The sequence below is a fragment of the Cervus canadensis genome, chromosome X (assembly GCF_019320065.1).
Source record: "Cervus canadensis isolate Bull #8, Minnesota chromosome X, ASM1932006v1, whole genome shotgun sequence".
NCBI classification, from domain to species: Eukaryota; Metazoa; Chordata; class Mammalia; order Artiodactyla; family Cervidae; genus Cervus; species Cervus canadensis.
In genome coordinates, this window is record NC_057419.1 from 119,014,477 (window position 1) to 119,037,783 (window position 23,307).

The 23,307-nt window shown below is 53.3% G+C and overlaps 2 protein-coding genes across 9 annotated transcripts in view; one reads left to right on the forward strand and one right to left on the reverse strand.

Annotated features, from left to right (window-relative positions):
- The window catches only part of ELF4 (E74 like ETS transcription factor 4), a 37,133-nt gene extending 22,653 nt beyond the window's left edge, over window positions 1–14,480 (forward strand). For both annotated transcript variants that reach the window (XM_043460141.1, XM_043460142.1), the window contains exons 2-9: window positions 2,223–2,502; window positions 6,372–6,543; window positions 6,945–7,037; window positions 8,678–8,869; window positions 9,702–9,785; window positions 9,874–10,066; window positions 10,734–11,108; window positions 11,936–14,480. In XM_043460141.1, coding sequence (XP_043316076.1) covers window positions 2,431–2,502; window positions 6,372–6,543; window positions 6,945–7,037; window positions 8,678–8,869; window positions 9,702–9,785; window positions 9,874–10,066; window positions 10,734–11,108; window positions 11,936–12,743 — 1,989 coding nt within the window. In that variant the 5' untranslated portion in view covers window positions 2,223–2,430 and the 3' untranslated portion in view covers window positions 12,744–14,480. The remainder of the gene's footprint in view (window positions 1–2,222; window positions 2,503–6,371; window positions 6,544–6,944; window positions 7,038–8,677; window positions 8,870–9,701; window positions 9,786–9,873; window positions 10,067–10,733; window positions 11,109–11,935) is intronic.
- Window positions 14,481–20,061: 5,581 nt separating this feature from the next.
- BCORL1 (BCL6 corepressor like 1) overlaps window positions 20,062–23,307 on the reverse strand; it is a 61,092-nt gene continuing 57,846 nt past the window's right edge. For all 7 annotated transcript variants that reach the window (XM_043458448.1, XM_043458442.1, XM_043458444.1 and 4 more), the window contains one exon: window positions 20,062–22,332. In XM_043458448.1, coding sequence (XP_043314383.1) covers window positions 22,050–22,332 — 283 coding nt within the window. In that variant the 3' untranslated portion in view covers window positions 20,062–22,049. The remainder of the gene's footprint in view (window positions 22,333–23,307) is intronic.

Here is a 23,307-nt window from a genome sequence, read left to right on the forward strand (position 1 = left end):
TACCATGCAAAAATACACAGACATAGCACACACACAGGGCACACGTTTCTCTTTCCTGTAAGCTAGACCACTGGACACCTACCCCACACCCAGTAAACACATTCGTATACTTACAGCCCAGAGAACACACCCCACCTCACTGGTACCGATTGACCAGTGTCATTCATTCATTCATTCATTCATGTGTTCGTTCCACCAACACACATTGGGCATCTGCTACATGCTAAGCTTCATCAGTGAGCAGCACCGGCGTCCCTGCCCTCAGTGAAGCCGCTTTCTAATGGGGGAGGTAAGGAAGGCACCCAGAAGTTCCCCAGGCAGAGAGCTCCCAAGCATCAAACACTGATCTGCGAAGAGAAGCCAGAGCAATGAGCAAACCTGCAGGGAAAGGCCATGGCGGAATGACCTTGGAGGGAGAGGGGCAGACACAGGAGTTTCATGTTTAGACAAAGTGGGATTAGGTGAAAGTGATCACCTTTCATTTGATTAGTATGAGAACGCTTCCTGGGGGCAGACAGCCGGCCTGGGGGAGGGCGGGAGCTGCGGAATGCAGGCCTTGGGGCGCTTTGGCTGGGGGAGACAGACCTTCCAAGCATAAATGGCCCTGGAAGGCTTCTCTGGGAGGCCACAGACACCCGGTCACGTGGGTCATGTGCAGGTGGGGGTGGGGGTAGGGTAGGGTGGGGTGGGCGCCAGTGGTTTAAGGCGTCTTAGCTTCTCACAGTGCTGGGCCTCTCATTCACCCAAAGGGAAACTCAGACCTGCCAGGTTGAGTCGAGTGACTTCTCAAAGGTTTTTGGTTGGGGGTGGGTGGCAAGGTGTGGGGGTGAGTGTGGGGGTGGGGAGAGGGTGGAGCCAGCCCTGTGGGCTAACGGAAAGGAAGTGGGAGAGGCCTGGGTGTCTCCTGTGGGGGAGAGTGGTCATCTGGGAGGGTCATCCGTGGTCCCCCTCCCTTTCCTCCCCTTTGCCCCTCTCTGAAGTTCCTCATTTCTTTCTGGGCCAGGAGGAGGTTTTGCCACCCTGGCACTGGCAAAGGAGTGCCGAGGAGGTAGGGGTCAAGTGTATGGCTCCTCCTCTGGTGCATGGAGCCGGTTCTTCAGGTGCTCGTGGTTGAACCAAGCTGATCATAGGCCCGCCACACCAACACACATGTGGATGCCACACAAAGCCGAACCCTCGGGGCCAGAGCCATGGTACCTGGACATGGAGTAGCCTGAGTGTTAGGGTGGAGATGCTGAGAATGTTTTGGTGGGAGGGGCGTGGGAGGGGAGCTGGGGCTTTGGGAGGCAGGCCGGGGTGCGCCGCAGATGACTTGAGAAGGGCAGGGAGCACAGGAAACAATCAGAAGCCTGGTGCCTTGTGAGCGCCGGAGGTGTAGACTGTGAGTGCCAGAGGCATTCTGGGAGAGGAGAGACATGTGGGCTGCAGCAGACAGATTTCCTGGAAAAGGGGGCCCTGAGCTGGCCCTGGAGGATGGGGAAGGTTCCTGTGGGCCCCTCCCCCAGCTGGGGCTCTCCCAGGGTGACAGTTCACTCTTGAAACTGAAAGCAAAGCTAAACCAAAGAGCCCAAGCCACATACAGCACAGAGGCCATTGTGCCCGGCATCCCCAGCGGGTGGTGGTGGCTGGGTGGTGACTAGAACAGGGCATGTGGCCCCCCGGCCCTCTGACATCAGGCTCTCTGGAGGCGTGGCCGAGTCTGAGAGTGCCATCCCCTGTCGCTGGCCCTGACAACACAACCCTTATAGTGAGAGATCACTTCCTCTGTGGACTCTGCCCTTCAGAACTAAGCGGCCCTTACTCCCACGGTGGACCAAGTCAGGCAGAGTCTAGAAGACCATCCTGTGCACCCAGATCCCTCACAGGGGTCCTTTCCCCAGCCAAGGGAATTGTAGGGGTCTTCACGCTCCATCCACAAGGCCACTCGGGCTGCCCTGGCTTCCCCTATGGCCACACCCTGGGGATTAATCTTCAGGGTGGAGAGTGCACAAAGTCCTGCTCTGTCTCATCTTGTCCACATGGGATGGGAAGTGAGGGAGACTGTGTATCTTGGGGGTCCACTCAGGTGTAGGTCCCCGTGACCCAGACTGGCACCAAGGCTCAGCCCTTCTGTTCCCACTGTCTTCCCCCTTTCCTGCTGTCCCTCTTCTGGCAGTCTGTCCTGGGAACAGGACCGAAGGAAGGTGACTGGCTCACTGTCCCCATCTCTCCCTTCTCTGTAGGTCACTCCTGCGCTTGGCCCAGCCCAGCATGCAGCCTTGAACCTGGGTTAGGCCCCTGCCTACTCCAGTTCTCTACAGCCCCTATTGTACTGTGACTCAAGGAGTAGGTGCTAGGCTCAAGGTATCTGAACAGCATCTTTTCATCAAGGAAACGCCGCGGCTCCAGTGGGCCCTGCAGGCCCCGCAGTCAGCTCTCTGACAAGACAGCATGGCTGTTGCCCTGCAGCCCAGTGACCTGATCTTTGAGTTTGCAAGCAACGGAATGGATGACATCCACCAGGTATGGCCCCAGAGAACAGAGCCTGGTCAGTCGGCACAGATGATCAGATAGATCCAGACAGGCAGGCAGAGAGCCAGTAAGCTGGCCGACTGGCCAGCTAGCCAGTCAGCAAACACTGATCAAGCACCTACTAGGTTCAAGGCATGGCGGCTGTGGGCCAGGCAGACTGTGCCATCAGCTAGTCCCATGTGGCCAGGCAGTAGTCATCGGGCGGTCACTTAGTGAGCTGGTTTGGCCAACATGCAATTACAGGGCACGCGTAGTTCCCAAGTCAGCCAAGTAGCTGCTATGCGCACTAGCTGATCTGTCAGTCAGCAACGGGGGGCTGAGTGCACATGTGTACACTGACCTCCGTGTGCGTTCTTTGGCCATTTGACCCCATGTCACAGTGAGAAAGGTGCTGAGACAACCACACAGTAGGACAGAACTGCCAGCTGGCACCGCAGGGTACAGTCCATCCCCTGGCACCTTCAGACTGCTATCCTAGCATGGTTGACCGGCCCTTCCATAACTGTCTTTTCAACCACCATCTAAGGATTCAGAATAAACTGGAAATTGGGTCCTCTGGTCGGAGGAAATTGGAAACTAGGACAGAATTCTGGCGCTCAGGCCCCTGCTGCTCCATACCTTGCCCAGCACCCTCCTTTCACACACTGGAGAAGAGGAGGCAGCCAGGTACTGCAGAAGGAAGGGAAGATTAGTGGTCCGAAGCCCTGAGTTCTGATCCCAGTGTGGCCATGGTGTCTCCTGGGCAAGACCTGTCCCCTGCCCTACCTGGCTGCCATCTCCCCATCTTCATCAAGAGGAGGTCCAGCTGGATCATCTCCAAGGGCACCCAAGCCTAGTTCTGATGCTGTCTCTCTCAGATCCCTGTGAGGACAGGAAACTTCGTCCAATCTCCAGTGACCAACCAAAGGCTGCCCCCTAGTGGTCATGGAGCACACGGTGCTTTCTGTCCTGCTAGATGTTAAGCTAAAGTGGCTCAGTTTTATCCAACACCTCTGGCATGCCTAGCCTCCTGAAACAAGGGAAGAAAAATCTAACCTTACCTGGGTTCTCAGTGTGGCTAGTCATCTTTTACTTGTTTCTAGACCACTCAACAATTCTTTCTATTCTTCCTAGAAGCTGCTCTTCATAGAAGCTGTTCTTACCTCCTGAACCCACAGCTGCCCTCTGAGACAGCCTCTTCTCCAATCCACAAAGGAGCTCAAAGCCAAGGATTCCCTCACTTTCCCTCCTTCCTCCCTCTTAGCAATAACATCACCTGTTCTTATTTCCTTTCTGCTGGCCTGGGAGAAAGAAGTGTCCCTCTTCCTTCCAAGGGCAACACCCACCCCGGGGCTTAATCTCTTCTCTCCTGCCGCCTTCCAGACCTCACACCGTCCTTCACCTCCTGTCTCTCTTGTGTCTTTTACACCTCCCAGACCTCTCTCCTCAACCTAGAACATCTTCGTGTCCCCCTAACCCTAAGAGAACCCTCCCTCCCTTTTGCCCACCTCTTTAACATACCACCTTCTTAGCTCTGTTCTCCCCAGTGTAACCTCCATCATCTGGGTTTACTTTCTCACTTCCCTTCTCTCACTGTTTTTAGGAAACACTTTTTGTTGCAAAATACAGTATGAATATAAAACAGATAAACTGTAATTGAAAAGAATCTGAAAAAAATATATTTTAAGAATAACTATAAAATTAACACTCATTAACTCACCACCCAGGTTAAGAAATTTAATGTTACCAGTCTCCTAGGGGGCTTCCCTGGTGGTTCAGATGGTAAAGAATCCACCTGTAAAGCAGGACCTGGGTTTGATCCTTGGGTTGGGAAGATCCCTTGGAGAATCGAATGGCAACCTACTCCAGTATTCTTGCCTGGAGAATTCCATGGACAGAGGAATCTGGTGGGCTACAGTCCATGGAGTCACAGAGTCGGACATGACTAGGTGACTAACACTACAACAATAGTCTCCTCAGAGTCCCTGATGCCTAAAGCATATAATCAGAACCTACTGTACATCAGACTCTAAGTGCTTTATGTACATTGATCCATTTAAACAACCCTATGTGGTCAATAACATGATCACCCCAGTTTTATAAAGGAGGAAACGGATGCACAGAAATGTATCTTTCCCAAGATCACACTGCTCATAAATGGCAGAGTTTGGGCTCAAACCCAGGCAGTCTGGCATCAGTATGGTCCAGTAGAGTTTTCTGATATTCTAGAAGTGCTGTTAGCTCCCCTGGTGGCTCAGACGGTAAAGCGTCTGCCTGCAATGTGAGAGACCTGGGTTCGATCCCTTGGTCGGGAAGATCCCCTGGAGAAGGAAATGGCAACCCACTTCAGTACTCTTGCCTGGAAAATTCCATGGATGGAGGAGTCTGGTAGGCTACCAGTCCATGGGATCGTAAAGAGTCGGACACGACTGAGTGACTTCACTAGATTTGTGCTGTCCAGTATGGGGCCACATGTCTATGGAGCACTTGAACTATGGCTGGTGCAACTGAAGGACTGAATTTTAATCTTGAAAAACTTTATATTTACATTTAAATAGTCACCAGTGGCTAGCGGCTACCATGTTGGTCAGCTCTAAACTCTGGCCTTAATCACTATACCCCCCTGCCTGTCTCCCTCCATCCGTCCTCTCTGAGACCCCAGCACTCCCCTGAAACTGCTCTAGCCAGGTGACTGCCCAGCAGCCAAACCCAAAGGCAGTTTCATCAATTTTTATTCTTCCGGATCTTTCAGGAACATTAGGTAAAACTGAGCATTCTCATTCCTTTTTCATGAAGAAAGAATTAATAGCCCCATGAAAGAAGATTCAGAAAATACAGAAAAGTAGAAAGGGAAAAAAATCACCCACAGTCCCACAACCAAAATATAATTATTATGAACATTCCAGTACATTTCCTTCTATCAGTAATTTTAAACAACAGTTGCAATCACACTTATTTTTTAAATTTACCTTTGTTTGATTTCAGAATAACTGTGTCCTCTAGGGGTCAAATTCTCATCCTGATGATTTTACCCACTCTCAGTGATGAGCTCGTGGATACATATTTTTGACTCCTTGATAGGTATCTCCATTTTAAATATCTCAGTGGTACCTCCAACTGACCACATTCAGACACTTGCTCCCTTATCTTTCTCCAAAAGCCTGCTCCTCTTCCTTCTGGTTTCCCCCTTAACAAGGACAGTACCCCCATGCACCCACTAAATCAAGCCAGAAATTGGAACCCTCTCCCCCATCCAGGCCATTACCTTTTTTAAAAAATTATTTTTATTTTATATATTTGGCTGCATTAGATCTTAGTTGCAGTGCATGGGCTCTAAAGGTCGAGGGCTTAGTTGCCCGACTAGGGTGGATCCTTAATCACTGGAGCACCAGAGAATTCCCAGCCCTTAACTTTCTATGTCTCTAATTCCTCTGTTCCTCCATCTTCATTCCTGCTCTTATCTTCACAAACTGAGCCCTAAGATGTTCACGATCTGAGCCCTTCACCCTGGTACCCAACCCTGAGCATAGGTTGAGTCCCTCAACTGGCTGTAGATTGAGCCCCTTGCCCTTGCCATTGACAAATTTTCCCACTGGTTTCAGAATGAGCCTAACTAACCCTGGCCACAGCTTAACCCGTAACTGTAACCAGTTAAAGTTGCCTGCCCTTGGTTGAGTGAAGGTGGTACAGAACTAACCCATTTCTACCAATCAAGACCCCACTAGTGAGTGAGGTTGGACCCAGAGCAATGCTATGCCCTACAAAGGACAGCCCCTGAGGGATCCAAGAGTTAGGAATTGCAAGAAGGGCCAGATTCTGGTACGGAGGGCTTCCTGGGAGAGGCGGGTGGGCCTTGAACCGGATCACTGTCTTCTCTGTAGCTAGAAGATCCCTCCGTGTTTCCAGCTGTGATTGTGGAGCAAGTGCCCTACCCCGAATTACTGCATCTGTACTCAGGCCTGGAGCTGGATGACGTTCACAATGGCATCATAACAGATGGGACATTGTGCATGACACAGGATCAGATCTTGGAGGGCAGTTTTTTACTGGCAGGTCTGTTTCCTTCCTGGGCAGGGAAGGCGTGGAGGAGGGAGGGGTTCTGTCTTCAGGCAACAGTAGCCCGCAGAGGCTTCTAGTGACCCCATGCAGCCAGGAGCAAGGCCCCCAATAGTTGGAAATTAGATGGGGTGACTAGAATAAGCAGAAGGTAGTACCACTGTAGAGAGGAGAAAGCTACCTAAATGGACCCATGATCTCCTGAAATGCAGTGGAACAGTGAGGGGAGACCAGCTCTGCTGGGATGGGTGTAGAGTAAGGTGGAGAATCAGGGTGGGAGGCACGCTGCTACCTTCCCGGCTGCCCCTGGGCTCCTTAGCCTCGTTCTGGCTGCACCCACTGCCCTATGTCCTAAGGGAACTTTTTTCTTCTCTCCCATCCATGGAACCTGGCACCAGATGACAATGAAACCACCTCACAAACCGTGTCAACCACTGAAGTCTTGCTCAATGTCGAGTCTCCCAACGACATCCTGGACGACAAGCAGATCTGTGAGTTTGAACTGTGGCGCCTCAACTCATGGCAACACAAAATTCCATTTTAAAATATCACATCTGCGTATTGGATTCTCAGGGACCTGTGTGTGCGGACTAATGTACCCACACCACCCCTACACTTGTTAACATGCTCTTGAGCTGTGAATGGAGTGGGATGGGGCAGGATGGCCCCTGCAGATGAGGAGGAAGATGGAGTGACTTTTTATAGCTGTTTATAAAAATAACCAGATTGACTGGTTGTTTTTTCCAATTTTTAAATTACAGTAAAATACACATAGGGCTTCCCTGGTGGCTTGGTGGTAAAGAATCTGCCTCCCAATGCAGGATACATAGGTTTTGATCCCTGGGTCAGGAAGATCCCCTGGAGGAGGAAATGGCAACCCACTCCAGTATTCTTGCCTGGAGAATTCCATGGACAGAGGAGCCTGGTGAGCTATAGTCCATGGGGTCACAAAGAGTCAGACATGACTGAGCGACTGAACAACAAACTACACATAACATAAAATTAACCACCTTAACCATCTTTCAGTGTTCGGGTCTGTGGTATTAAGTACATTTGTTATGTTGTGCAGCCACCATCATCCTCTCCAGAACTCTTTGCATTTTGCAAAACCTGAAGTCTATTCCCATGAAACACTAACTCCTCATTTCCCCCTCCCCTCAGCCCCTGGCCACCACTGTTCTACTTTATGTCTCAATGAATTTGACTCCTCTCAAGACCTCAGATGAGCCGAAGTGTACAGTATTTGTTTTGGGGGGACTGGTTTATTTTAATTAACATAATGTCCTCAAGGTCCATCCATGTGTAGCACGTGTCAGAACTTCCTTCCTTTTTTAAGGCCGAATGCTATTGGCCAGGGTAACATCAGGCCGCTCTGCTGTTTCACTGAGCTCCCAGGATGACTGTGCCAGGTGTGGCTTAGAAATGTACCGGGCTGGAGCCTCCTCATCCCTTCCCTGTTCTAGGAGGTTGGCCCCTACCTCCTGCGATGGCCCCTGAGGCAGGCTCCTCCCCCAGCAAACACCCCCATCCAGGCATTTGCCATGACTCTACAGGAAGATTCCTGGCTCCAACTGACCTTCCCAAGGAGGTGCTGGGATACAGGGTGGCAAAAAAGCCATGAAGCTGCAGGTTCCAATTCCTCATCCCACCTCTGGCACTAATTTTCATTCAGGATTCAACAGATTATTTACTGAGTACCCTCACGTATCAGGCATGTGTGACCAAGTTGCTATGTGACCCTGGGCACATGCCCTGCCATCTCTGGGTCTCAATCTCCTCATCAGGGCTAAATGAGGTCTAAGGGCCCTTCTGGTTGTGAAATGAGTAGATGACTAAATGAAGGTGGCCCTTTTCCATGGGTGTCACCTGGAACTTCCCACCACCAGCGGCAGGCTACACATGTGCATGCTGTGATTGGGGCCAGCTCATGCCCACAGCTCTGCAGATGTTTCCTCTCCTCATGCTGTGAGACACAGGAGGCATTTTCAGGTGTGTCCTGCGTCTGGGGCTGTGGGGAGTGACACTTGAAGGCCCCCCCACCCCCCAGGAACCCACTGTTCTCTTGAGCACGGGGAGACCACACTCCTCCCGTGCCCTGGGTCCCCGCCACCTCAGGCCTTTCTTCTTGCAGTCAGCACCTCTGAAATGCTTCCAGAGCCAGACCCTGCTCCAGCCATGACACTGCCCAACTACCTGTTTCCTGTCTCTGAGCCCGACGCCCTGAACAGGGCTGGTGACACTGGTGACAAGGAGGAGAACTGTCTGGAGGAGAAGGTCCCCAGAGAAGACAGCGCTAAGAAGACTGGAAAATCGAAGAAGAGAAGTAAGATGGGGGCGGAGAGAGAGTGTGTGTATGTGTGTGTTTCTTCGAGGGGCTGGGCAGTAGGAGAAGGCTCAGGGAGACCACGGCTGGAGGTGAGTGCCATGCTTCACAGACATGTTCAGAGCATAGCTCTCTGGTGTGGCAGAGACAGATGGAAAGTCCTCCCTTCTGGAAAGCTGGGCCTCATCAGGTAGCTTGCCTAAAGCCTGACATTTTCCAGGCCACTCCTGTCTGCCCAGCAGATATGTAAATGCTTATTAGCAAGCCCATGACCTCAGTGGGTTGAATCCTGCACTGTGTTCAGACACCAGCCTTGGCCCCCTGGCCAGTTCCTGGCTCTCTGGGGGCCTCTGCCTCACTCTCTGCTCTTAGCTTCCTTCTCGGAGCTTACGGAGCTGAGACCATATATGGTAGAGGACTTTGGGCTTTCCCAAGCCCCATGTTATTGATTTACTCAGATGATGGCTAGTCGATACTGCCGTGTCAGTGTGGCAACCAAATCCCGGTGCCACACTTAATCTGCACAACAGTCACGCCTTCAGACTGCCATTTTGTTTCAAAAATTAGGCGGGGCAGATTCTGTGCTTCTAAAGGTGACTCATTGGCAAGCACTCCATGGCCCCACATTGTTTGGGGCCTGAAAATGCAGGTGGGCCCTTGGGTGGTTGGAGCTACCCGAGTGCGATGCCTGTGGAGTGTGACCTCCAGCCCTGGAGGCAACCTGCCTCTTCCTTGTCACCGGGTGCCCCTCAGTCGGTAAGCATCTGGGCCCTCCGTCTCGGGAGCCCAGCCCTGTAGCCTCAGCCCACTCCCACCTTCCCCCCACCCTCAGTCCGGAAGACCAAGGGCAACCGCAGTACCTCACCTGTCACTGACCTCAGCATCCCCATTCGGAAGAAATCGAAGGATGGCAAAGGTACAGCGGGGAGGCGGGTGAGGTGGGAAGGGAGCTGGTGGGGGTGGGTGGGGTCTGGACACCCCATCACCACCCTGCTGCTCTGCAGGCAGCACCATCTACCTGTGGGAATTCCTCCTCGCACTTCTGCAAGACCGGAACACCTGCCCCAAGTACATCAAGTGGACCCAGCGAGAGAAAGGCATCTTCAAGCTGGTGGATTCTAAAGCAGTGTCCAAGCTCTGGGGGAAGCAGAAGAACAAGCCTGACATGAACTATGAGACGATGGGCCGGGCACTCAGGTAGGAGCCCCTGCCCAGGTAGGCTCCCCATGCTTCTCCCTCTGTCCCAGGAGCCCCTCACTAAGGGGCCTCTGACTTTCCCTGAAAAGATCAGGCTCTGTGTGGGTGATGAGTAAGTACCTTGCTCCTCGTGCATGGGTCACCTAGACACTCTTCTGAGGAGCGAATTCCTGGGCCCATCCCCACAAGTCTCCTGTGACTCTCCCATTTGCTTGCCCCCCAGCCCGTTTCCCAGGTCCCATCTGGGAGGGACGGTCCCCTTCTTCTTGTGTTTCTGTCCTAGCCTTTTCTCTTTTTAGAGTGGAAAGAGAATTTCAGGGCCTCCCCATCCCCAAGAAGGGCTTCTTTTACATTCTGCAAGCCAGGGACCAAGGAAGATGGGTCTGACTTACCCACAGTCGATCTCAGGCTGGGGGATGGCTGAACCCCAGTCCTCCACCCCCTCCCATCCTTCACTCACCCTATCCTCTGCCCCAAAGCAGCATGAGGGTCAGCATTGGAAATCCCCTTTCGTGGACCCTTTGAGTCATCAGAGGGAGATCTCAGAAACTTCATAAAAGCCTTCTAAGTCCAAAGTGCCCCTTCCCTTGCCCAGGGCTCCCATCTGCATCCCCCCCACCGGCCCTGGAGGGCACTGTGTCCCTGACACTTCCCACTCTCCGCCTAGATATTACTACCAACGAGGCATCCTGGCCAAAGTGGAAGGGCAGAGGCTGGTGTACCAGTTTAAGGAGATGCCCAAGGACCTGGTGGTGATCGAAGATGAGGATGAGAGAAGCGAGGTCACAGCCACATCCCCTCAGGCCTCTGCTCCCTCCACCTCTGGCGGCAGCTCCCGGAGAGCCAGCTCCCGGGTCTCGACCAGAGCTGCCCCGCAGGGCAAGGGCGACACTTCCTGGGAAAAGTCGAAGGTGCAGCATGTTGGTCTCCAGCCATCTGCTAGTCTGGAATTGGGACTGTCTGTAGACGAAGAGATCCCCACTACCTCCGCCATGCTTGTCTCTCCACCAGAAAGCCAGGCCAAAGTCACCAAAGCTGTGAGGTAAGGGCGCCCAGGTCATTCCGAGTCTTCCCCTAGGGATGGGGACATTTTCAGCTTCTTGCAAAGCTCTGCTCTGTCTCTGACTCCCGGGACCCTCACAGCATCCCTGGGAAGCCAGTGGGACACTCGTGGCTTAAAAGAGGGAAAAGTGACTTGACTGAGGTCACACACCAAAGTAGCAAACGGCCAAGCCAACCATTGACCTGGGGGGTCTTCTGTTGCCAGCTGGGACTACTCCTATTACCCCAGGGCGCTCCCCAAGAACCTCCATTCCTGAGCCCATCCCGCAAGTCTCCTGTACTCCAAAAAAGAGGCAACAGAGAAGGTGCCATTCCGCCTTCCTCAGGCCCTACCAAGCCCACCAGGAAAGCTCTTGTTACTACTTGTCCACACTCAGGTCCCTCCAATTTTCCCTGAAAAGTTTGGCCTTTGTCTGGGTTATACATGTGTACCTGTTGCTATGCTGGTGTGGGCCATGGGGATGCTCTTCTGAAGAGGGATGTCAGTACACTGCAGTGGTGATGAACACAATCTCTGGAGGCAGAAAGCCTAGGTGTGTCCCTGTTGCTGGCTCTGTGGTCTAGGGCAAGTTATATAATCTCTCTGTGCCTGTTTCCTCATGCAGGAAAATCAGATTGTTAATCTTATTCAACTCATGGGCTGATCAGAAGGTGGAGTGAAATCCCACATGCGAACCATTCAGAATGATCCCTGACCCAAGCTAAGGGCCCAACAAACAGTAGCTGAAACACCTTCCACTCCATTCCCCCAGTGCCCTCCTTCCACGCCTCCCCCCTAAACCAAATGTGCTTTCTGTTTCTCCTCAGTACTTCTTCAGTGCCCAGCAACATCCACCTAGGAGTGGCCCCTGTCAGGTCGGGCTCGGCCTTGACCCTGCAGACCATCCCGCTGACCACAGTGCTGACCAACGGGCCTCCTGCCAGTACTACTGCTTCAACCCAGCTCGTTCTCCAGAGTGTTCCGCCTGCTTCCACCTTCAAGGACACCTTCACTCTGCAGGCCTCCTTCCCCCTGAACACCAGTTTCCAAGAGAACCAGGTGGCAGCACCGGGGGCTCCACTGATCCTCAGTGGCCTCCCCCAGCTTCTGGCTGGGGCCAACCGTCCGACCAATCCGGCAGCACCCTCAGTCATGGGAGCTGGCCCAGCAGGGCCCAGCTCTCAGGCCCCTGGGACTGTCATTGCAGCCTTCATCAGAACTTCCGGTGCCACTGCAGCCCCTGGGGTCAAGGAGGGGCCACTGAGGCCCTCGTCCTATGTGCAGGGCATGATGACTGGGGCCCCCATGGAGGGCCTGCTGGTTCCTGAAGAGACCCTGAGGGAACTCCTGAGGGAGCAGGCTCACCTTCAGCCACTTCCAAGCCAGGCAGTTTCAAGGGCTTCCCACAATCCGAGCCTTCTGGGAAACCAGACTTTCTCTCCTCCCAGCCGCCCCACTGTTGGGCTAACCCCAGTGGCTGAACTTGAGCTCTCCTCGAGCTCAGGGTCCCTGTTTACGGCTGAGCCTAATAATGTAAGCACACCCGGGAGCCTGCTGACTAGATCCCCAACTCCAGCCTCCATCTCCCCATTCAACCCCACTTCCCTCATTAAGATGGAGCCTCATGACATGTAAATGGAGGGGGTCAGGGGGAAACGTGACCGCCAGGCAAAGTTGAGCAGCATTTGTACACGGACTTTCTCTAAGAGAGACTGACTGAAGTAGCACACCAGCCCTTACATTTCAGCAGGGTGTCAATACACCAGACCCCCGTGCACCACCCCTGCCTGTTGTCATCATAGCCAAGACAGACCCAGTTGGAGCATCCCTGGTGTCAAACCATGGCTTTCAAGAGTACTAGGGGATATGCTTTTGTCGGAGTAATGGGCTGACTTGCTGATGGAGGCCAACCTGAGACGTTTGTAACCAGGGCTGGGGTGGGGGCTTCATGAGAAGAGTCTTTTCACCTGGCTGTATTCCATCGTCTTCGTTCCCTCTGCAGAGTATTTACTATCCCGTATGTGAATATCTCTGTATGTATTTGTGTGTACCTGTGCGTCTGTATCTCTGTTTCTTTGGTGAGGACGGGGGTATAGCTGTGAGGTCTTCAAGGGTGTGTGTCTCTGTGGAGGTCAGCCACAGAGATGGGGAATTTTCTGTTTTGAGGGAAAGCATTCTCTAGTTCGCTTTGTAGAAGCCAAGATTTGGTTGTTCTGAAACTATGGGGTACAGGTTGGAACCCCCAAATCCGGAGAGATGTCACAGAGCTGCGGCAGGTCTGGGGAGGAGAGCTTTGATGGGTGTGTTCGTTGGGGAAGACGGAGTTGTAGGGGACAAGGAGAAAACCATGTGGGATAAAACCCTGAAGAGAGGGAAGGAATTCAGCCCTCTGGAGCAGCCCTGCAGGTTAGACCGAGGTCGTCTTGGGCTCAGCCTCATTGCCCACCGGTCATTTGCCAGCAGGCCAGATCCTTAATCTCCCCAGAGTGCTTTGCGCCCCTCCAGGGTCAGACCCAGCCACAAGGTCCTCAGGGGAAGGGGATTAAATTAATGGATGTTTGCGCCCAGGGCTTGGGCTGTAATTCCAGCCTTCACAGCCACCCTGGTCTGCATCCCAAATCCTGGCTTCCCTCTTGACTAATTTCGCCCCTGCCGTTTCACTGCTGGCAGGCAGTGCAGGGGACGTCGGGTAACCACACGCTCGGGGTCTGCCTCCATCCCTGCCGTGCCTCCTTGCTGCTCAGCCTGCTTTCTACTCCCCTCACAGGTCTGCCCACCCACCCATTCCCTCAATGGCTGCAGTAGACCTCCTCCAGTGGGCCAAGGTCCTTGATGGCCAGCCTTCTTACTTCACTCTGACTCCTCCTCCACGAAGATGTGAGCTCCTGTCCTTTATGTCCCTCTGCATGCCTTCCTTCCACCTTTCCTCTTTCTGAGAAGGGGGTCAGCCAGTTATCTCTTAAAGTCCACCCCTCAGCTGGGGCCCTTGATCCCCTCCCCTCTCTCTCCTATGAATTTGCCTTTATCTCTCCTGCCAGGTTTGGGAGCAAGGCTGAGAGCTCTACTATGTCAGCCTCGGAAACAGTGATAGGATCTGGTGAATGTGGTTGCTGTGAATTGGTGCCTCAGGACCTTTGCTGTGTCCTTGACACGAAACCAGCCACTTGACCTCACTACCTCCCCTGGTTGCCCCTTCTCTCTCTCTCCCCTTCTGGTCACTGCCAAGCCCATTATCATGCTCTGTCACCTCTTGTTCTCCCCCTTCTCCACCCTGGGAGGGAACCATGTATGGTTGTGCAGGTGTATTTCTTACATGTCTCCAGCACTTGGCATTAATGTCCCTTTTTCTAATAAAATCAGCTTATGATGACAGTTTCCTGGTGGTGGAGAGCAAAACATCTTGAGAAAGGGTCACCTTTGAAAACAACTTTACACAAAGATGCCACGTGGGTTAGGAGTGGCCCTGCCCCCCTCACCGGAACCCCATAGAACTCTTCATCTGAAGTCACTGATACCCTGGAGGTGATGTCAAATTTCTTCTTCATAGTTCTTGGCCCCTTGTGAACCCTCACAGCACATGACACTACTTCCCCTTCCTCCATCACCTTCTCTGTGCCCTTGCTAACTCCACATCTGCATTCACTGTGGGCACCCCCATGAGCCTCAGCCATCCTCCTGGTTCCAGTGAGGCTCTTCAGGTTGGGTATGGAACCTAGAGGCCCAGCCCCTACTCTTCTCAGCTTCTGGCTCACATTTCTGCTGGATAGTTCTACCTAGATGCTTGTCAGGCCCTCAAAGATTGTCCCTCTATCAAAAATGGATTTTGGGAAGTCTTCCAACACACAAAACCATTCCAGACAAAAAGGCCATCATGACTTGCCTATTTCTGTTATTGTGCTGACCTTCTAAGCTTGACATTTCCGAGCCATCTGCTGGCCGCATTCACTTGACCCTGCCCCGTCCTCATTGCCTCAAGTCTGGTGTGGTTTGCCACGTCTCTCCAATCCGGCCATTGTTCCACACTTGCAGAGAGCCTCCAGCCTTGTTCAGCCTCCCCCAGAGCATATCCCCTTCCCTGGACATATAAGCAGCCCCCCAGTGTGATCTGAGTCACCCCTTCCAACTTGCCAGGGCACCAGCTCTATTCTTCCTCTGCCAAAAAGTCTCCTGGGGCTCCTCACTGCCTACAAGTGGGGGTGATACTCAAAATCCTTAACCTCCAATCTGTTCTTAGTGGCTGGCCATTAACCCTTTATTGTCTGACTCACAAGGCAGTCCGGGGTCCTGGAGGAGGGATGGGGGAGCACTTGATGGCTCAGGGCAGTTTTTCCAGGAGTATTTTGCACTTCACCATCACGTCCTAGCCTACTTCCCCATTCACCCAGTCAAACGGATGGATTCACTGACCTTTGCACGTGCTTCTGTTGGAGTTGCCTACCTCTGTACTTTTACTTTTCTTGCTTCTGCTCAACCACAATGCTCTTCCCACCCCGCTAGTACTCATCAAATTGTACCCATCCTTCAAGGCTCAGTTCATGGACACTGCCTCCCCAGACCAGCCTACCCTTAAGTGAGTTCATTTGAAATGTGTTGCAAGTGCCATTCTTTGGTAATTGTGAGCAGCCTGTGACATCGCCTCTATAATAATCACAAACTGTTACTTAAATCTTCAATGACCTGGACTTATGTAGTCTCCCCAGTTAGTGTGTTACCTTCTAAGGGGAGTGGGACTGTCACCCATAGCAGGGCACACTATGAAGCATCTAGTGAGCGTCAACGGACGGTTACTGATTGAGCTGGTGAGAGAGGGGGACCAAAGTGAGGTAGGTGACCTCTGACCTCCCCTCTGCACAGACACTCACCCCAGGTGCTCCACTGCCCAGGGCCAGCCCTCCCTGGCTCAGTGCCCTCATGGTACCCCCACCCCACCCCTGGCCTTAGCACCCAAAAGTTGTTACTACTTTGAACATCCCCTGCCTCTCAAGAAACTTCCCTGTCCAGTTTCTTTCCTACTCAAAGTGTTAAATTAGCTAAGCTGATAAACTAACCTGTGCTGATGTAGTTATGGGAGAGGGCTAGAGGAGAGCCTCAGGAGCTAGGTTCATTTCAACCAGGGTCATGTGGCAACAGCACCCCTGCCTTTGTAATAGTTTGATGGAGTCAAGAGACTGGCTCCTCACCCCCAACAGCTGATGCATTACTCCCTCCTCTGAGCTCCCACAGCACTTTGTATATACCTCTTATTGTAGCACTTAGCACATGGTAGCGCCTTAGCTATGTGTTTATGTATGTTTCCCCTCCAATAGACTGTGAGCTCCTCAAGGACAGGGACTGTGTGTTAGTCACTGATGTATCCCCAGCGCCTAGCACAGTGCCTGGCACACAGTAGGTGCTCAATAAATGTTTATTAAAAGAATGAATGAGTCCTGTTTCTAATGGAGATTTCAGTGCTATACTAAGGCAGGCCAGAGAGGCGGGGAAGGGACACCCACACTTGGGGCCGACCACAGCTTTCGACCCCTCATAGAGCATGGCAGGTAGCTGGCTCCCTTGCCCATGTCTGCGGCCACCCCAGGACAACAGGGTCCACGAGGAGCCCAAGGCTGCTTCCAGCAGTGCCTTGCTGTCACTACGTGCCCCGGGCGACTCTGAACTCCTGCCCTTCGCTGCTGCCCCCTTCCTGGGACAGACTCATCGCTATTTCCTCACACCTGGTGGAAATGTCAGGCCCTGTGGGAGGGACGGAACAAGAAGTGATTCTCATGATCGTCGTTCCTCTGACCCCATCATGTATTTTTAAAGAGGCGGTTGCCTCCAGCTCCAAAGCTGCTGGATCCGAGGTGAGTGAACTCATTCCCCAGCCGTTCCCAGGCCAGGGAGGCCAACGCGGTCGCTCCTTGGAGAGCCTCGGCCTCGGCACGCCAGGCGTGCGTCCGGCGTCCGGCAGGTGGCGCTATGGAGCCGGCGCAGGCGGGCGTCTGGCCCAGCGGAGCCCGGGAAGGGAGAGGCGGTCAGGGCGGGGCCTGCCGCTCGTGGCGGGGGCGGCCGCAGCCGGCATCTTCCTGTCCCTCTATCCTGACTCTGCGCCCCAAACTGTCCTTGGGCGGCTCTGGCTCCCAAGCAGGCCTTCCATTGCTCGGAAGCTTGGAACTTTCCCCCCAGCCCCCGCCCCCTCCACTTTCCAGGGGGAATTTAACAGTCGAATGAAGACCCTCTCCCCATTGGCCGGTCGCGCCCTGGCCCCACCCCCGTCGCCCCCAACCCCTAGCCTCCGCGACTAGCAGGTGAGCACGCGGCGGGCCTGGCCTCCGTTGCCGGCCTCCACTCTCTCCCGGGGGGCGGGAGTGAGCCCGGGCCGCGGCCGCCAGCCGCAGGGCTCCCGGCCTGGCGCACCTCCCACCGCAGCCTGCCTTTAGCTACAGTTGAAGCTACAGCGCCGCTTTCAACCTTGAAACCGGAGAGCAATTGAGGCGCCCGCGACAGCCTTCTGCCCGCGGAGGGCCCCAACCGCTCGCGGCAAGACCCCGAGCTACTGAGGGTCCGGCGCGCGGCCGGGGAGGCATCCGAGCCCGGTTGCCCAACGCTGGGGCTTGTCAGTCCGCCTCGCCGGGGAAACCCGTGGTCTAGGGGAACACGTGGAGCCCGCCCCACCCCGTGGCGGGGTCCAGAAGGCCCAAGCACTTGGCGCCTGCCCCTGGCTGCTAAGCAGACTGCCCCTGGGGCGGACTCCATCCTCCCTGAACACACGCAGCGCACTTGTCTTAGCAGGGATGGGACAGAATAAAATGCCCAGCAGTCTGCCCCGTCGTGGATTAAAGTATGCAAGGGGCAGGAGTTTGCCGCCCAATTCGCCGCCCTCCCCCAACCCAAATAGGGCTGCAGTGAAAGCGGATCGTCCTTTCTCAGAGTATGGAGACTCCAAGAGCCTCCCTCTCAACCCAGCACCTCAAAGAGGAGCACTCTAGTAAGACCATCAACTGTAGGCTCGTGAGCTCGGTCTGTCGGAGGAGCTAACTTCAGCTAAACAGTCATGGTTACTCAGTATGTTTCTCTTCCATTGGCAGTAAACTGGGCCCCATTTGGCAGATGGAATAATGAAGGCTCAAAATACTAGGTTCTCTCTCACCCGCTATCAGCCTAGGTGGGAAGTGGTGGGCTGGCTCTTTCCCTGAGGCCGCACTGAAAAGGATTAGATCGTTTAATAAGAGGCGATCGTCCTCTCCCCAGTTCCAACCTGGGAATGCACACTCATCTCTTGCTTTATGGGATTCACAGCCCATTCCTCCATTTTTGGTCTTCCCACTCTAGCAGAAGAGCAGTGAGAGGGCTCCAGGAAAGGTGTAGAGAAGGGAGCCCAAAAGCAGGAAATAAGAAACTGCTGTTTGGTGTGGCTTTCAACCCACTTCCTTTCTCCAGAGAAATAAAGGAGTGTGTGCATGCCCACACACCCAAACGCCCAGGGCTGTCCAAGAGTCGCAAAGGACCATCACCCATTCCTTTGTGATCAATCTGACTTTGCCCACTGCATCTCCATCCTGCCCTAAATGGAAATCCTTACACCCCTAAGGCTCTCCCTTCATCCTTTGTTCTGAATCAGGCAATCACCTTTTCCCTTCCCTCTGCCTGTCCTACCTCCAACATATTTTACCAATGTATTAAAAGAAAAAGGAAAAACTTATGTCACCACCTGGTTTAGAGTTCCCATGGTTCCCCATCACCTCAGGCAAAAGTCAAAGCCATACTCCTTGGCATGGCTGGAAGGGCTCCTACATTCTCCTTCCCCACCTGTACCTTCCAGCTTCAGTGACACTGAAGTGGGTTGAGGTTTCCTGCACATACGACCCTTCTTTTTTGTCCCCAAGCCTGTGCTCAGATGTCCCCTTAGTTCAAGGGTTCCTCCCTGCCACCCCAATTCCCATTTTCCTACTTGTCAACTAGGCATCACTTCCGACCACCTCCATGCCCTTGCCCATCCAGCTGAACTCCCAAAGCATCCTGGGCTTAGCTGGATCCTTGCATTCATCACATGGCCTCAGGTGTTGTTTGGGAAGCCTTGAGGCCTCAGGATCAGGAGGTGGGGAATGAAAGCTAATGGAGAGGATTAATGTTGCTCCTCCATCTGAGCAACTCAAGGGTCACTCCTGGGGCAGGATGGCTGGATTACTGTTGGCCAGACAGACAGACCCCCTGGCTGGTACGTGACACGGCTCTCCAGACACGGCAGCCACAGTGAGAGATCCTAAGAGCATAGCTTACAAGGGCCTCATCCCAGACCTGCAGACATCCCCTTCCCTTCAAAGAGTAACAGGCTCATTCTCGAGCCAGCAGTCACAAGTCACAATCATACTTTCTCCTGCTGATTTTCAGAAGAAGGGAGAAAAGTTGTAAAGTCTAGGAAGGGTATCTTGCCTCCAAAGCAGGTGGGTCTTAGGAAAGCAGAACCATGGAAGGTCTGCACTGTGTAGGGGGGCAGAGGGCAAGACAGGGAGGGCAGTGAGTGACAAGACCATGAAGTCTGCTGCTCACACAGGTGGCTCAGGGCAGGAAACAGTGCTGGCAGGCAGGTGATTTCCTTGAGTTAAAGAGGATCATCCCTCACAGCTACCTCAAAGAGGCCCCCTCCCTCTGACCATACTCCTCTGGGGAGATCGAGGAATGTGTGCACATGTGTGGGGGCACCCCCACGCAGCCTACCAAACTGATGCAGGTACTCGATTTTTCCCAGGATTTGCCCCGGCCTTTCCTTTTCTTTCCAGATCTTGCCAAGGTGACCCAAATCCTCACTGGTCACTCTACCTGTTTTCTCATTTGCTGTGCCAATAAGGACCCCCAAACTGCAAAGCAGGCTGAGGGTTTTCCCCACTGACTTCATAGGGATACCCATCTTTTTTTTAACTACAGAAAAGCCAATACAGGGAGCAGAGAAAAGAGACAGGAGACAGAAGCCCTGACACAGGTTTTTCAGTATGCAAGTGTTTTTGACTCCACAGCCAGTTGCTTAAAATGAAACATAAAGGGCAGCCAAAATACACACCCAAATGCAAAAAAGGAAAGGCAAACATAAAATAAACCACACAATACCATGAACCCCAACAAAACCAGAAAATTAAACCCAAAAAAACCCCTCAACTTTATATATATATATATATATATTTTTTTTTTTTTAAAAAGGGAGAACAACTGTTCAAAACCAACTGGGCAGTATGGTGGAGGTGGGTAGCAGTCCTACAGAAGGGGGCCTAGAACTTCCCCCTGGGAACAAAGAACAAACACAATACAAAGAAAATAACCAACAATCCTCCTGCGAGGGTCAGGAGTCTCCAGAGAACAGATTGTCCCATCCTCAAACTGGCTTTTTTTTTTTTTGCCTTTTTTTGTCTTTTTTTTTTTCCATTTTCTTCTTTTGTTGTTGTTGTTTTAGCACCTGTACAATAAAACTGTACCATCTCCAACCAGAGCCGGCCGTAGGGAGGCCCTCCTGCTTTTGGATGGTACATACTCTCTACAAGGATTGTTCGGAAAAATAGCGATTGGTAGAAAAATAAGAACAAGAGTGGGAAAGACAATGCCACAGAGGGGGCTGGGGCAAGGAAGCAGCCCAAACCCCTCCTTCTCTCTCTCCACCAACAAACCCAGCGCTGAGAGGGAGACCTGGTAGGGCCGGGCCCGCAGCCCCCTGTCCCCAAGCAGGAGTGGGGCCTGGCGGGAGACCAGTCTCCTGCCCTCACCTAGGAAACAGCTGAGACCTGGGTTCAACATCTGGCAGGAACTCCCAGAGCCCTCTGGAAATTCCAAAGGAGAATGGGTGGGGGGCGCAGAGGGAGAAGGAGCTAAGGACAGAGAGAAGAGAAAGGGAAGCTTCAAAGGCAAGGAGGAAAGATGGGGACAAGGGCAAGAGGGAGCTGAGAGGCTCAGTCTCCAGGGAGGGCAAGGCCCGGGTGGGGTAGGGTGGCCAGGGGTGCAGGGGAAGAAACTGTGGAAACAAACCTATATTGTGCATTCTGAGGGCAGTGAGGACGGTGAGGAGGAGGCAACCTGTTCCTTCAAGACCCATTCTCAACTCTCCATTAGAGTAACTTATTAATAACCCCTTACTCCCACAATCCTCCCCTCCCCAGTAAACAAGCATCTCCAAACAGCAGGGCTGCTGCAAAGGGCAGGGGGGGGTGAACGGGGGTGGGGGGGTGGGATTGGGGGAGGGGTGAGCACCAAAGCCTCAGGATTCACCCCCAACCCCCCAGACCTGGGCCAGCACCAACCACCTTCATTAGTTACAAGTCAATGGCCCCCACCCTTCCCTGCCTCCTCCCCAGTGGTGGAAAAAAACCTGGGAGTAACTTTTTCAGAGGGAGGAAACAGCTTCAGAGCTTGATCAAGAAAGACAAAGAAAGGAGGTGAAGAAAGTCCCTCAATACAACAAGTTGTCTCAAATCGTCACAGTGATACAGACTTATCAGAAACCAATGAAACAATACAAATTAAATACTAATAAAATAAATACTATGGAAGACAAAAGAACACAGGGGAACGGAGGGGGCGCTCAGAGATTTGGGCTTTTCTCATTTCTCTTCCGGACAGGCCGTGGCCACCCAGGGCCCCGGGTTTGGTCTTGGTCACACACAAGGAAGCCAGTCCAAGGGACCCTGGCGCCACCTCCCACCACCCCTGGGACCTCTTGTCCTCAGACGTGGAGTTCAACTTTCCACCCCCATCACCAACCACAACAACAATGACGATGACAGGGAGATGAGAACTAACTGTAACCAAAAAAAAAAAAAAAAAAATCCAGTCACTAATGCTGGCATCGATAAGGCGGCTTCTTGTTGGTCCGTATTATTGCCTCTTTCTGCAGTCTGGTGCTCGGTGGGGGGAAAACATGGGAGGTGGGGGAGGGGTGAACTTGGGAGGAGAAAGAAGAAAAGGGAGGGGCTGTTTTCCCGGTCAACTGTTCCAAGGCTGGAACTCTACCTCGGACCCTAGGAGCCGAAGCAGCTCCACCTCGTACCGCACCAGCTCCACAGTCTCAGAGGAGCCCGGGGCAGAGGTGCCATCCATGCCTCCAGGCCTCTCGGCGGGGGTCAGCAGCTGACTGGAGGCCACCTGCCGGTAGAACTCAGCCTTGGGCAAGGTGGCGATTTCAAAGTGCGGGAACCGAGCCTGAAAGATCCTCGAGGAAAGCTTCAGTCTCTTCAGGACGTCGGTAAAGAGAAACCAGTTGCAGGGCCTGGAAAAGGCAAGAACGAAAGTTAGGGAAGGGGCAGAAGGGACAGGGTGGGGTGCGGGCACTGGGCGCTGGCCTGGCTACCCCTCCGCTAAGCCCCTGACCGCTTGGGTGTCACAGAGGTGACAATTTTCTCCTGTCCCCTATGCTGGCAGGCCCCAGGCTTTCAGCTCAATGGCAAACACTCAACCTGTGACTGACCCCTTCCAAAAAGTGGGAGTAGGAGGGAAGTGGGCCTTCCAGAACCATGAACTCTGAGCAGGCGTCCCAGCCTTTGCAGCCCAGGTGACCTGGAAGTTACCCTCTGTGGGGACCAGTTCTGCCCCCCAGTAAGCCCTGCCAGCCTGTCTGGTTTCCCTTTCCTTGTCTCACCCCTGCTTCCCTTGCCTCCTTCTTCTCCAAGATCTTCCCCAGCAGAGGGGGAGCCGTGGAGAAAGGCCTAAACTGCGGGTAATCCAAAAGGCATTTCTCTTTGGCTCTGGAATGCATTAGACAAGTTTTTTCTCCAGCGGCAGCACCATCGTTTCTGCAGGGCTGCAGCTCACGTTACAGCTACAGCTAGTCTGACTTTGCTGAGCACACCCGACTGGGCCTGGGCGGCAGCCTGGGGACAGCTGGGAGGGGGGCTGTGAGGCCGCCCAGGGCCAGACGCTGGCTTTGACTAAACCGGGAAGAAATGCCGCGTCCCCATGTTAGTGGCCCCTGTTTCCAGGGCTGTCTTTCCTCGCCATCCGCCATTCCACTGTCCCACTTCCAGCCTTTGCCACTTTTAGCCTGGACTGTATTGCATCAGCCTTCTAACTGGTTTCCCTCTGCCAAGAGTCACTCTTCCACACCCCCCACCCACCCTCGCTGGATCCTCAGTTACTCTTCGTTTTCTAAAAAGAAAATCAGACCTTTTCACTCGGTCACTAAACCACTTTTAATAGATCCCTAGTATCTCCAGCAAAAAAAACCCTTCAAACTCTTTAGCATGAT